The sequence below is a fragment of the Peromyscus leucopus genome, chromosome 5 (assembly GCF_004664715.2).
Source record: "Peromyscus leucopus breed LL Stock chromosome 5, UCI_PerLeu_2.1, whole genome shotgun sequence".
Lineage (NCBI taxonomy): Eukaryota > Metazoa > Chordata > Mammalia > Rodentia > Cricetidae > Peromyscus > Peromyscus leucopus.
This window is the reverse complement of record NC_051067.1, coordinates 70,048,768-70,063,839: the sequence shown is the minus strand read 5'-3', so window position 1 is coordinate 70,063,839 and position 15,072 is coordinate 70,048,768. Positions and strand designations below refer to the sequence as shown.

General features: G+C 42.0%; 1 protein-coding gene across 4 annotated transcripts in view; it reads left to right on the top strand.

Annotated features, from left to right (window-relative positions):
• The window catches only part of Nebl (nebulette), a 358,786-nt gene that overhangs the window by 327,516 nt on the left and 16,198 nt on the right, over positions 1 to 15,072 (top strand). For 3 of the 4 annotated variants that reach the window (XM_037205983.1, XM_028870484.2, XM_028870482.2), the window contains 2 exons: positions 1,375 to 1,467; positions 2,509 to 2,658. The exons of the other annotated variant lie outside the window; for it this stretch is intronic. In XM_037205983.1, coding sequence (XP_037061878.1) covers positions 1,375 to 1,467; positions 2,509 to 2,658 — 243 coding nt within the window. The remainder of the gene's footprint in view (positions 1 to 1,374; positions 1,468 to 2,508; positions 2,659 to 15,072) is intronic. 4 annotated transcript variants of the gene reach the window in all.

Here is a 15,072-nt window from a genome sequence, read left to right as displayed (position 1 = left end):
TATGAAATGATAATAGCAGAAGTTTAGTAAAGATGATGCTTAAATGAGTTAGGTCATAGCAGAGAACATATATGCTTGGCATATACTCCACAGTGTATAAGTGATAAGAAAGTCTTTGCCTTTAGTTCACTGATTATGTTATTTTAAGCTCACCTCATTTCTCCCATAACTGGGTACTTATTTCCCAGTAGTTTATCACTGCATAGCCCTCTTAGGTCCAGCCATGGTGACAACAGATACATTCCGAAATTATTAAATTTGAAGTTTGCCTGCAGCTACAGTAAAAGAAAGGCACATTGCCCTCCCTCCATGTTTGTTAGTCAGGTATCTGTCATGGTGACAAAATACTTGAGAAATCAACTTAAAAGAGGAATGTGTTGATTTGGCTGACAGCTTGAGGTTTTAGCCCATTGACGCTTGTCTCTATTGCTTTGGATCTGTGGCAGGGCAGTGCAGTTCAGTGCAGTGCAGTGCAGGGCAGTGCAGGGCAGTGCAGGGCAGGGCAGGGCAGGGCAGGGCAGGGCAGGGCAGGGCAGGGCAGGGAAGCAATGAATGGAGACTTGGGTGGGCTTTCCCAAGATCTTCTTAAAGGGAACTCCCCAGTTACCTAACTTTCTCTCACCAGTGATCACCTCTTAAAGTTTCTACAACTTTGAATAATGTCACAGACTAGTGAAGGGGTCTTCAATACATAGACCTTTTGGGGGGACACTTCAGAAATAAACTATGGCCACAGTGTGCTAACTGACCACAGAAGTAAACTAATTGATGGTTCATTGAGGGCAGAAACCACGTTTACTCTTGCCTCCGCGCACCATCTTTCATGGTTCCTTGTTGGAATCCTTTCTACAGAATTGGTGATGAATGCATCCTATATGGCTTTATTTGTTCCCATAGATTCCAGTCTTGGAATGAAAACTGAACCTGCTACTGTCTACATTCCCAGAGTTCTTTCCTGTTACAGGGAGAGAAGAGTTTTAAACAAAACCATTTCTGTCATTTCCCATGAATACGCTGGTGTCCGTAGGTGGGAATTTCAAGCAGATGTTGACTGTTCTTGGGTGGAGCACAGAAGCGCTGGGCTTTGGGGATGCTGTAGGACTGAATATGGCAGCCATCTGTGAACCTGCCTTGGTCTGAGTCATAGGTGCTTCATGGAGGCTCCCGTGCTGGGCAGCAAAGAAACTAGGCTGATCAAATTTGATGACAAACTTTCTTTGGCAGCCACATATGAAAGTGGGGACCCCTCCCCCGATTCTCTGGGCTCTGAAGTGCACTGGGCCACTTGTAACATGCTGCCTTTGCTTGACTGATTTCCATGCTGGCTTTTCAAAGTTCCCTCTTGATCTCTTGGTTTCTTCCTTTTGGTGAAAGACCTCAAAGTGTGGCGCACAGATCCTGGCTCCATCTTCGACATTGACCCCCTGGAGGACAATATTCAGTCTAGAAGTCTCCATATGCTCTCTGGTATTGTTTGAGTTCCTGTCTGTCTCCCTGGGTTTGGTAATGAAAGTTAATGATGATGAATTACAGAATTTCACTGTGGCACCCATGAAGTGGAAATTGAAAGCTGAGAATTCAGAAAACCCAAGAAATGTGCTATGTCACTTTAAAACGACATTAGTTATTTATGAAAGCAAAACTTACAAAGGAACTTGGAAATAAATCCTATATTAGTTTGTCCTAGATGCATTTAAAATGGTGTCTAGAGCATACTTATATTTGCCTTTCATTGGTAAATATGATTCTATAGGCTTTCTGGGACAGGAGATCTAGTTATTTGGATTGTAAAGAGCTCCTGAGACAGAAAAAAGGAGATTTGTTTCATGAAATACAGTATTATAGTATTTTAGAGTCAGGTTTCCAAAATTATACATAGAACAACAGCAAGGCTTATCTGCAGCATCATGCATGCTTTCCAATTAAACCTTCAGATATTTAGCATTTATCTCTGAATTTTTATACAATATAAAATGGGTAGTTCCCATGGAGGCTTGTTTGACTGCTAGCTTGGCTGACGTGTCTGTCATTAAAAGGGGAAAATGAATGATTTGGTATAGGTACAGCATAAATAAACATTTAGACTTTTAAGCCATGTTTAGCAAATACAGTCTGAAAATTACTGTCTAATTTCATCATCTCAAAAGAAACAAATTACAAGTATCAGATACCCAGGGCTACTTGAAAGCAAGTATTTAAAGCAGATGTTCACTTTTAAAGATTTCTTTTTTCTTTTCTAATGTTTGCTATCGTCCATCTCCTATCCCTTTTGTCTCTGAAAACAAACAAACAATTGGACCCAAGAGTTTAAATGAGAAGAAATGTCTTTTAGGTCCTGTATGGATGTGATGCTGTTCCTGCTAAGTCTGGGGTTGGTTGACTAGACCTTTAGAATAGCAGAGATTAGGGATTATTATTTAATCAAGGATTGTTTTTGCTTTCTTGTGAAGCTTTGTCTGTTGTTTAAGCCACTCATTCATGCATCTGAATATTCTCCCTCTGATGTAGAAAAGGCGAGTCAGTACCAAAGACACCTGTCTCGCTCTCACTCCAGCAGCACTTTTGGTACAGGTCTGGGAGATGACAAGTCAGAGATCTCCGAGCTCTACCCTAGCTTTTCATGCTGCAGTGAGGTAACAAGACCATCGGATGAAGGAGGTATCAAATCACAGCCATTTAAAATGAACTCACCTCTCAGATGTGCACCAGAGTGTGTTTTACTGACTTTCACCTTTGCTTGGGTGTATTTGAAATTTTAATTCTAAGTTTGGAAAGTTAAGAATCTTTGACTTAAAGCTACTAACTTGTAGTTTTGCATGCTTCACTGTTGTCCATGGAGTAGATCCATAACACCAAAAGGGTCCCGGGAGATTTGCTGCAGCAGTGCATGATGGGAGTGTATGCCATGGGTATACACAGCCTTAGTAGACAGCAGAGTTCTGTGTAGTTTCTGTATGACTTCCATTAGGGGGAGAAAATCAATCTTACAGTAACACTTGAGTGGATAAGAGATTGCTATAAATTGGTGTGGGTTTAAATACTGATATATATATTTATATATATATATAAAATCAGTTAGAGCTTGTCAAAAAAAAATGACATGTCATACTTGGGATGTAAGATTTCTTTTTTTTAAGTAGAAAATATTGTTGGTATTAATAATCATCACTTTATTTTGAACTCCACTCCTTTTCCTGTGCTTTTTCTTTTCTGTATCCAAGCTAATGGGTTGCTTCTAGAACTTTCGGTGAATTCCATTAGGATGTTACATGGCAGCTGCTGCCAATAAAGCCGTTACTAGTGTCAAGACTCAGTGCATAGGGAAGACAAGGAGACAACTCAAATATTATGAGTTTCCTTTTCAAAGGTCAGACTGCTGAAGTTGCTAGATAGGAGTTTGAAGTTAAGTAGTTTAAAACACTGGAAATAAGCATCATTTCTGAGGACAGCTCTTGTTATCAAGCCATTGTCTGTATTCATCCCAGTAACACACTAATGAACATAAAATCAGTCATACTCTTTATACTTGAACTGTAAACTCAGTCTGGCTTGAGATTGCTAAAGGATTTTTTGGGGATGGAGGATTTCCTTTTATACATCTTTTTTTTCCAAGACAGAATCTTTCTACATACAAGCCCAGACAAGCCTCAACCTTGTCGTCCTCCTCTCTCAGCCTCTTGAGTGCTTAGATTATAGGTGCCTGTGAGATCATGCTCATCTCCTTTTTAACATTTAATACCACCCAGAGTGTTTGCTTCAGGGGTGACTCCTGTATCTCATGTGCGCAACAACACAGCAATCATTCATTCACTCATCTAAGCATCAGACATACATGTGTACCAGCCGAGAACTTTGATCTGTAATACATCCCATAGTGAAGAAAAGAGACAGGGATCTGCTGTGGGGGACATACCCTCTGCTGGGGGACCTTGATATTAAACAAGCACAAAATGATACTATACAATTATAAACAGTGCCAGTGATATGTGCAGATTGGATAGGGCCTAAAGGGTAGTTGACAGGCAGTTCCATTTAGCCTTGATGTTAGAGAAACCTTCCTCATGGAAAAAAAGTGGTTCTGACTGAGCAGAGTGCATCGAGACTATGACATTGACTCATTCTAATGGAAGTGTCAGCTAGACCATTAAAATTCAGAGACTGCACTGGGGGTGTATTTTGAAGCCCTCTTCCAAGTCTATAATCTTGGATGATTCCACATAGACAGAGAAAATTCAGAACTTCCCACTCTAGAGGCCTCAGCTCCCATCTGCAGTAGTGAGAGTTGCCCAGGTTAGCCTGGGTCATTACTTTTTCTCTCCCAAGGCTGTAAAACCCACTGCTGTCAGCTGTGTGTTATCTCCCCTTGCCTTTTCAAATCACTGTTGTGTTTTTACTCCAATTATTTCAAAAAGGGAATCCATTCCTGTTTGAAGTTGAACCGAAAGAGAAGATGTCTCTGTTGAGAAAAAGTACAAATATTCTTTTGCTTCTATTAGATGTTGAAGAATAGAGTTAAAAATAACTTGTAACCTTTCTGCCTCAGCCTCCTGTTTACTGAGTTTATAGGCATGTGCTATCATGCTCATTTAGGAAGAAGTTTAGAAATATTTGTTGATGGTCTGGAGAGAGAGTTCTGTGGATAAACCACTTGCCATGCAACTATGATGAGTACAGTTTGGATCCCAGAAACCAATGCTCCATAGTTATGGTGGCCCTTTTATAATTCCAGCCTGAGAAGGTAGAGACAGGGAATCTTTAGAGCTGGCTGGCTAGCTAGTGTCTATAGGTAAGTTCTGGGTTCAGGTGAAGAGTGATTGAGGATGAATGAGTACAGATGTTAACTTTGTTTTTACACACATACATTCACCCAAACACATGAGGACATGCATACACACATGCACATATACCATACACACATAAACAGGTACAAACTGTTCATTTGCTTGCTTATGTGTTTCTCTAGTTAGTGAGTGAGTGGTGTTGGGATGGAACCTTTGGCTTCCTGCCTGCTAGGCAAGCACTCTACCATATACCCAGTCCAGAAATGTTATTTAAAAGGAAGGTGCTTTCTATTCTGAGCAAGGTAGCAGGAGCTATATTTCTGACAAGCAGTGATAGCTCCCTGGGTTGAGGAAGGCCTTGTGATGTCAAATTGACTCTTTTGAGATATTTGTAAGTTTCTGCCATTTGTAGGCACCTCTTACAAGGCTACTATACTCTTTCTTTAGGGATACTTCCTAGTTTTTCAGGTAGGCATTGAGGTATGAAGCAGAAGTGAAAATGTACAAGTAAGTTTGATGATATCAACTCAGGTGATTCAACACCAGAAAGTATCTATGCTCCTTGGAGGAGTCTTTAAGGCACATGAATCTATATCCTTAAGTTCCTTCATTTTAGGTGCAGCAAAGCATAGTCTATGAGATTTACCTTGTCTGTGTTCAAGTGATTAGTGACATACACACCTCATGCATTCAAAACTATCCCCCAACTACCAAACTACTGTTATGGGTCTGAGATTGTTCAGAGAATTGCTCGTCTGACCATGAGTAAATTTTAATAAATAAAAGATTTTATTAAATATTGTCCAGGAACATGGCCACTGGCCAGGTCCAGGGTGGGGACTCATGCTTCAGATTATGGCCCTGAATTACATTAGTCAGGGTCTTCTAAAGGCAAAACTCACAAGGCTATGTGCTTCCTGCCTTCATGCAATCAGAGGCAAGCATACATCCTGACGTACATCTGCTTATGTACTTCCTGACTACATGTGATCAAGCACATATACTGTGTAATTGGGGCAACCAAGCTTGTTTACAGAAGTGAAAACACATGGCTTGTTATTTTACATGAACAGCCCCCAGTATTCCAGGAAGTTATCTGTCCCTGGGCAAGTGGGACTTTTAGTTAGAGGCATTTTTGTTTTATGGGTCTCTTAAGTACAGTAATCTAAACTTAAAGCATAGTGTTAGCCATCACACTACCCCATCTCCTTGCAGATCTTTGCTTCCTTGGGCTTACAACTTGCTCAGTGATGACTACAACTCGCCAGGTTCTGGAGTCAACCTCTTTGGACTCATTCTGCACTTTTGCCCTTTATTCATTCTCCATGATGAATTCATTAGAAAGCTTCCTCATCTCTACCACGGCAAAGCCTCTCCTGTCATTGCTGCATGTGGTTACTCATCTCACGGCTCTGAGAAAATCCCTGAGCAAATAGCTGACAGAAGTGATAGAAGGGAGGCAGGGTTGATTTTGGCCCAGGGTTTAAGAGGTTATACAGTCTATCATGGCAGAAAAAGCAGGATGGTATTCGTGGTAGCAGAAGTTTGTGGTGAGGACTCCTCACATCTTGGTTAACCCAGGAAGCAGAGAGATTGGACCACAAGCAGGGTTAAGCTCTAACCCTCAAAAGCTGTTCCCTCCAGTGACCCACTTTCTCCAGGGAGGCCCTGCTTCCTAAAGGGTCCATACCCTCCTAAAAGAGCCCAGAAAATAATGGCCACAGGGATGGGGAGATTTCTCAGTGGGTAAAGTTCTTGCTACCAAGCAGGAAACCTGAGGATCTGAGCTCAGATCCCCAGTCCACATGTAAAAATCCAGGTATGATGATACATACCTGTGATCTCAGTGGTGGGAAGCAGAGCCTGGAGGATTCAGTGGGCTCACTAGGCAAACCAGTCTAGACAATTGATAAGCTCCTCAATAAATAAAGTAGAAAGTGACCTAAGAAGACACCTGGCAGCCGGGCGGCAGTGGCACACGCCTTTAATCCCAGCACTTGGGAGGAAGAGCCAGGTGGATCTCCGTGAGTTTGAGGACAGCCTGGTCTACAGAGCGAGATCCAGGACAGGCACCAAAACTACAGGCAGAAACCCTGCCTTGACAAACCAAAAAAAAAAAAAAAACAAACCAAAAAAAAAAAAAAAAAACCACAACAAAAAAAACACCTGGCATGGACCTCTGACCTCCATGAATTCTCATACACACAAATATCTTTGTGAAATAAACTTCTCTCTTGTAGAAGGCCTGGAAGGAAACTTTCACACTTTTGTTTCAGTGTTTTGATGTTTCAATGACATTGAAGCAAATCTGAAAACAACCTGAAGTAGAAACATTCCCAGAGGGTTTTTTTTTTTTTTTTCTCTTTCCTTTTTTCTGGTGAGGCAGGGAAGAGATAGTATTCATGACTTCTTGGAGACTTTGAAATGTAGGCTCCCCTTTGAAATGCGTGCTGTACTGGGCTCTGTCGAGGAGGAGCTGATTGATTGCTAGACAGAGTTTTATGGTGATGACAACTGTGAGGTGGAAATAATTAGTGTCTTTAGCAGCCACAGTCAATCATGTGCCTTTGTTTAAGCTCTGTCCCCAAAAATTGAAATGCATTTTATAACACTTGCTAGAGGACGGAGAAAATGGAAAATGTTCTTAACGTATTTCAAATGTTCTTTTTCCTTCCAGATTTTCTCATTTGGGTGTGTAGGATCTTTATATGATTAAATTGTGTTATATCCTAGAAAATGGTCATTTTATAGGACTCAGGCATCTCCTGATGTAGAGGGGCGTGTGTGGGAAAGCCATACTGTATATCAGGACTCTGGGCCTTGGGTCCTGACACTTACTCGCTCCGATTTCCTGTGCATGGCAGACAGGAGTATAGATAGGCACAGGAGTGTTCTGAGGTATTTTATGCTTCTTTAGCTAAGTGCCATAAATTTCAGTGAACTCTTTCCCCTGTCTCTATGACAATGTGTTTATGTTCTAAAAGCCATCTGCTCAGCTTTACAAGTGAGGTGGCTAGGCAGCTGTGAGGCACAGTTATCGGGGTCCTTCTTATGAGAGGGGGGAATGCTGATTGTGAGGACACAGGGTTAGACAGTCGTCCTGTTTCCCCGAGGAGCAGTGCGGCAGCGTTTGCATTTCATTGCTAACCCAGAAGAATTCTCCGAATTTCCTATTTTCTTGCTGCTTCGGCTCGCCTCTCGTGCCGGTTGCCCATCTTGCTTTGATTGCTGACTATTTTCATTCTTTGTGATTATCTGCAACTTGCTTTGCTTGCCAGGCTGTCCTTCGATGGATTAAGTTACTAAAGGGTTTTCCTTGAATATCTGTATTGTGCTGTTTTGATTCAATAACAGAGGATTTTATTTAAACTTCATCCAATTTTATTTTGATTCTTGAATAGCTGAAATCATCTCTGTTGCCTTCCGGTGTTGCCCCTTTGCTTGCTCTTTGTCTGACACACGTGTTGTCTGGTGGACATGCTCCTTATGGTCTCTGCTCGTTTTGCTGGGGTCTCCTTTGATCTTATGTTTGTCTTTATTTCACTTGTCTTTATGGTGTATCTGCCTCCTGGTACTTCTTTGTGTTCCACTGGCTTTCCTTCACTTGCGGTCCTCTGGCGTGGCAGGGGCTTTCTAATGTGTTTGCAATCACAGTTATTCTTTGCTGCCCTCAGTGTGAACGTGTGCTCAATTTGGCTTCAGGTACTTTCTGTGTTTCTTTTTCTTCTGCAGAGCATCAAAGGGCGTAGGGGTGTGATGGTGAATGAAAAACAGGTGCACTTTTCAAAACAGACATTTCAGCTCTCCAACCTTGTGAACTTTCCCCGAGTCCTTTCCGCCTTCCCTGACTCAAAGTAAATGTCTCAGTTCTGTGGAGCTTAACCCAGCCTGTCCAAGCTGCGTGTACAGGACCATTTAGTGCTTCAAAAGCAGAGTAGATTGTAAGGGAGGTTTCTGAACTTTCTGAAATTCTGACCCACTAGTCCACAGGTGAAAACAAAGTGCTACAGCAATTAAGAAGAGAGTTGTCCTCAAGATTTAGTGGTATAGTAACTCTGTCTGCCTATTGCCATTTATCCAGCATCTTCCATATGGGTGAGATACTGGAACACACAAATAAAAGATATGGTTATTGTCTTCAGTGAACTCACTGTGTTCCGGATGGTAAACCAGATCTATGGTGCTCTGGAAGGCGAGCATTGCCTTCTCTAATTAGAAATGACCAAGTAGAAAAACAGGTAAGGGGATTTGGAGGCAGAAACACTGGTATGGATGATAACAGAGAAGCACACTGGAGACCTGGTTTGGCACCTCTTATGCCCAGGGACTTTATGGGCCTAGGAGATGCCCAACTAGAGTATGGGCAGCACAGAGCCCCTCTGACAGAGATGGGATCTAGCAGCATGTAACTCTGGTCCTCGGGCTTTATCCTGTTGATGACAAGCTATTTCGAGGACCAGCTACCCAGACTTGCTGGGCTCTTCTGTGAGGTTTAATGTATCCTTAGTGCTTTTCTAAGGATGTGGTTCGCCTTTGTTGCATTTAAGTTCCACCAACGGCTTCTTAGCTAAAGGGACAAATGGTATAGAAATAGCATTGTGAATTTTTGTTGCAAACATTATTGTTTTTATGTTGTTGTTGTTTATATGAAAGAGCAGACATGGTGAAAACCAAACACCTTCCTTTTGAACAACTTCCAGACTCCAGACAAGGGATCAATGACTGGACGTTCAATAGGCATCTTGAATCTCACATCTGAAAACACAATCTTATTTCCAATTTCTCTCTTCACCCTATATGTTTTCTCTATGTACTTTCCATCTCAGCTATGATGAGATTATTTAACACTTGGGCAAAAAGCTTGGGGACAATGTTACCATCTTTCTTTCTCCCATGATGTCCTTGTCTTCAGAACAATGTATGCCTCTTTATATAACACCGGTGAGATACTTCTCATTACTTCTACTATACTCTGTGAGAATCACCGCCCGGATGCATTGAGCTTATAGAACTAGGCTCCTGCTCGCTCTAATTCCATCATTAACCATATTTCCCTGCCCTGGCCTCACCCCACTATCAGAGACATCCTTTCAAAAGCTGTATTTGATCTCAATAGATTCTTGCTCCAAATACTCCAAAGGCTCCTGACCTCACTTAGATAAAACTGAAAGGTCATAGTCTGTGGGAGGCCACAACTGACTCAGTTTCCCAGGTTGAATCTGAAGTCTATTCTGAGTCAATAGAGTTCAAGCTTGCTTGCTCCAGGGCTGCGAGAAAATCCTGATTAGCCACAGAAAGGAATATACTGTCTAGCTAGATATAGGCTGCTGATGCCAGCGGAGGTACATTGGGATAGAAAATGAAACTGCCTGCTCCTTGACTCAAGGCAGGATAGATAGTGGTCGAACGCCTGTACTGTGCATTGTTCTACCTCTGTCCTTCAAGACTGTATATAAGCTGACTGTGAAATAAACTCAGGGCTGTCTGGCATTGACTGGCAGTCCTCTCTTGACTCTTTTCTGTCTTCTTCATTGTCTCTACAATCTGCACGCCTCTACCCAGCTACCTAGCTGACTGTCGACAGGCTCCTACAATAGCCTACAAGGCACTGCATGATCTAGGCCTTGGCTCTGACTTCATCTTTAGCCTTTTTACTCTGATTATACAGCTCCCCTGACCATGGCAGCCTGCCTAGTATACTCCTGCCTCTGGCCTTTCCAGTCACTGGCCTCCTTGCCTAGAACACGATTTCCTCCAGTGACTTTGTGGCTTGTTTACTTCTTCAGTCATCTGATTAAATGTCAACTAATCAGAAAGACTTTCTTTGGTCATACATTCCACATACACTCCATATGTATATGATGTTTGTATCTGAATGTATGTCTATGTACCACTTGCATGCCTGGTGCCCATGAAGGTTGGAAAAGGAGGTGAGAAGGGGGTAAATGGTACCCTTTGACTGGAGTTACAGATAGTTGTGAACTGCCATGTGGGTTCTGGGAATCAATTCTGGGTCCTCTGAAAGAACAGCCAGGGCTCTCAACCACTAAGTCATCTTCCCAGCCCTACTTCTTGACATTTAATTAGCAAATTTGCATACTGCCTCTCCCAGAATCCAAACTCCATTAGGACATAATATTTTTGTCTGCTTACTATTTATTTGATCTCTAGCCTAGAACTGTCACCTAGTATATTTATAACCAATAAATATCACTGGGTATATAAATATGTTCAAATTAGAGTTTAACCTGGAATATGAAGAAGCAGCTTTGCTGCATGTGTTAAATCAATAACTCTTGACATTATTATTATTCTCTAATTAAAGTTTATTTGAATTTGAAGACAATGCTACTATTTGTAATCTTAAAAAATATTAAGATAATGCCGGGCGGTGGTGGCGCATGCCTTTAATCCTAGCACTCGGGAGGCAGAGCCAGGCGGATCTCTGTGAGTTCAAGGCCAGCCTGGGCTACCAAGTGAGCTCCAGGAAAGGCGCAAAGCTACACAGAGAAACCCTGTCTCGGAAAACCAAGAAAAAAAAATATTAAGATAGATTACTGGGACATAACATTGGCGATTATGTTTATTACAAATCTTGAGTCAGCTGATGACTTTCCATAACAAAGAAATCAGCAAACAATTCCTGCATTAATACTCTGCTTTCATGTAACTACTTCTGAACTCATTGCTTTATTTTGCTCATGACATCTGCCATGCCCAAAAAGTAGAGGTGCCCATCAGAATTCCTTCATTATACTCTGGTTTATTGTGAGGTCATGAACTCTGTGGGTACAGTGGAGGTATGGGAATGTTACTTAGCTATGTTAAAAAATGGGGAGTATGGAGAGAAGAGATGACGGACAGGAAGCTGAATGCAAGAAGAGCAAGATCCTTCAGATGGGACACAAATTATCAGGATGGTGTCATTAATCCACTTCCCATTAAACTTGGAGCAGAAGTATCAAGTACAAGTACATAATAATAATAATAATAATAATAATAATAAATAGTAATAATAAACTACTAATATACGCAAGCAATGGACATGTTTCCACTTAGCTGTATTTCCAAATGTCTTTTTTTTATTTATTTAAGAAATTTTTTTTTATTAATTTTTACATACCAACCACAGATTGCCCTCTTAACCCCCCTCCTGCCCCCTCCAGCCTTCCCCCACCCCCTGACTCATTCCCCATCCCCTCCTTCAAAAAGATAAGGCCTCCCATGGAAAGTCAGCAAAGCCTAATACATTCAGTTGAGGCAGTACCAAGCCCCTCCCCTCTGCATTAAGGCTGAGCAAGGTGTCCCACCATAGATAATGGGAAAGCCAGCTCATTCACCAGGGATAGATCCTTATCCCACTGCCAGGGGCCCCTCAAACAGACCAAGCTATACAAGTGTCTCCTGTATGCAGGTATGCAGAGGGCCTGGTCTGGTCCCATGCAGGTTCCACATCTGTTGGTCTACAGTTGTCTCTGTAGATTTCCCAATCATGATCTTGACCCCCTCCCCTGCCCCGCCCTTTGCTCATATAATCCCTCTTTAACTGGACTCCTGGAGCTCTCCTGGTAGTTGGCTGTGGATCTCTGCATCTGCTTCCATCAGTTACTGGATGAAGGCTCTATGATGACAGTTAGGGTATTCACCAGTCTGATTACCCGAGTAGGCCAGTTAAGAGGGACACATGGATCTCCTTGGGAAGAGGAAACAGATGAGGTCTCCATGAGTAAACTGGGGATGAGGTGGACAATAGAACGGAGGGGATGGGCAATGAGAACATGAGGGAACAGGATGGTCAAGCTGAGGAAGGATGGAGTGGGAGAGCAATGGAAGAGATATCTTGATAGAGGGAGACATTATGGAGCTAGGGAAAAACCTGGTACTAGGGAAATTCCCAGGAATCTACAAAGATGACCCCAGATTAGACTATTAGCAATAGTGGAAAGGGTGTCCATATGTCAAGCCTGCCCATGCATCAAGAACAGATCCTGATCCCCCTGCCTGGGTGTCCCTCAAACAGTTCAAGCCAAACAACCGTCTTCCGTGTCCAGAGGGCCTAGTCCAGTCCCATGGGGGCTCCACAGCCACCAGTCCACAGTTCATGGGTTTCCACTAGTGTGGTCCGCCATCTTTGCACATCCTCCCATCATGATCTCAACGTCCCTTGCCTGCAGTTTCTCTCCTCTCTCTCATCAATTGGATTCCCGGAACTCAGGCTGGTGCCTGGCCGTGGATCTCTGTATCTCCCTCCATCTGTCACTGGACAAAGGCTCTATGATGACAGCTAGGTTATTTGCTAGGCTGGTCACCAGAGTAGACCAGTCCAGGCACCCTCTGGACCACTGCCAGCAGACCAAGGCGGGGTCAACCTTGTGGATTCCTGAGAGCCTCCCCAGCACCCTGCCTCTTCCTATTCCCATGATGTCCTCATCTATCATGGTATCTTCCTCCCATGTTCATATCAGCATTATTCGTAATAGCAAGAACCTGGAAACAACCTAGATGCCCTTCAACTGAAGAATGGATAAAGAAAATGTGGCACATATACACAATGGAGTACTACTCAGTGGTAAAAAACAATGATATCATGAAATTTGCAGGCAAATGGGTGGATCTAGAAAATGTCATCTTGAGTGAAGTAACTCAGACTCAGAAGGACAAACATAGTATGTACTGACTCATAAGTGGATATTAAATGGGAGGGAAGGGATGGCCAAACTGCAACCCACAACTCCAGAGAGGCTAGCTAACAAGAAAAGACCCTAGGAGGGACACGTGGATGACCCCATGAAGAAGTGGATGAGATCTACATGAGTGGACTGGGTGTGAGGGGGTGGCAGAGGGTGAAGAGTGGGGGATGAGAACATAGGGAAATGGGAGGGTCGAGCTAGAATAGGGGCAGAGTGGGAGGGCAGGGAGGAAGATACCGAATGTGTTTTTAATGTGAATGCTACCCAGAGGATCCCAAGCCTCTACATGATATCTGTTGAGGAGTTTTGATTTATAGATGACATTTTGTCCCCTAGTTCAAGGTTATTATCTTCTAATCATGAGCATAGTTTTAAAATTAGACAATCTATTATATTAGAAACAATGATGTACTCTGGGGCGGGGGAAGAAACTATTACAGAAAATAATATGAAGATCCTCAAGAAAGTAGAAATAATTACTGTATAATCCAGTAATCTCTTTTCTAGGTGTATACCCACAAAGAGATGACATCACATCCCTATAAAGCATTCCCATGTTCAATGCAACATTTTTTTTTTCAGCTCAGCTAACAACCTTGATGTCCATTGAGGGATGCATAAAGAAAATGCAGAATAAAGTACAAAAGAAATATTATTCAGCCTTTAATAGGGGATGTTACCATTTGATAGAATATGGGTGGAGCCAGAGGACACTGCATTAAGTAAAATAGGCCTGGACACTGTGAACAAATACCACACGATCTCGTTTGTCTTTGAATTATAAGTTATCGAGAGATCAGTCCATATAGATAGGAAAGCAGGCTGTGGTCACTATGGTAATCTGGGAAGGAAGAAGGAAAGAAAAGTGGCAGTGGCTGGAGGGTGCAAAGTAGCATATATGCAAGTCCAGTGAAGACCAGTGCAGCTAGAGACCTAATATATACCATGAACTAAACCTCGGGGTTCTGTCACAGAGTGGACTTTAGCGGTTTCTGACACACAAAGTATGTGAGATGAAAGGGGTGTTAGTCTCCTTCTTTATGATAATCGTTTTACTTCTATATTGGGAGACTTCAGGTATAAAAATATTTAGTTCCTAAAGAAAAATTCTGATATAGAAATATTCACCTTCATTTTAAAATAAATTTATTTCTATTTTCAGCCATATTTCAATTTTATGACCCCAGTCTTATCCTCTTCAATCTAATTTCTTTCTGACTAGAATTTTATAAAGAAAATCATTTCAACTAGAGACTCTCAATGGTTATTTCCCAACTGAATTTGGGTGTTATTTCTAAACTTATTTTGAAAAAGTTGTTTGAATCTGTCATGATGTTTTATGTCTTTTGAATTTTGAGGCACTGTCTGATTATGTAGCCTCTGCTGACCACCACTCAGGATCTTCCTTCTTCACCCTCCTAAGTGCTGGCATTCAGGTGTATATTGTCACACCTGGTGAAGTGATGCTTTACTATTTTCATTTATGGCTAGAAATCTTTGAAGAGTTGATGACTGATAGACAAACTTTCTGTTGTGAAATTAATTAATAGGAAAATGAATTTTTGTTTCTTTATAATATAAAACCCAGTCAGTAGATTAGC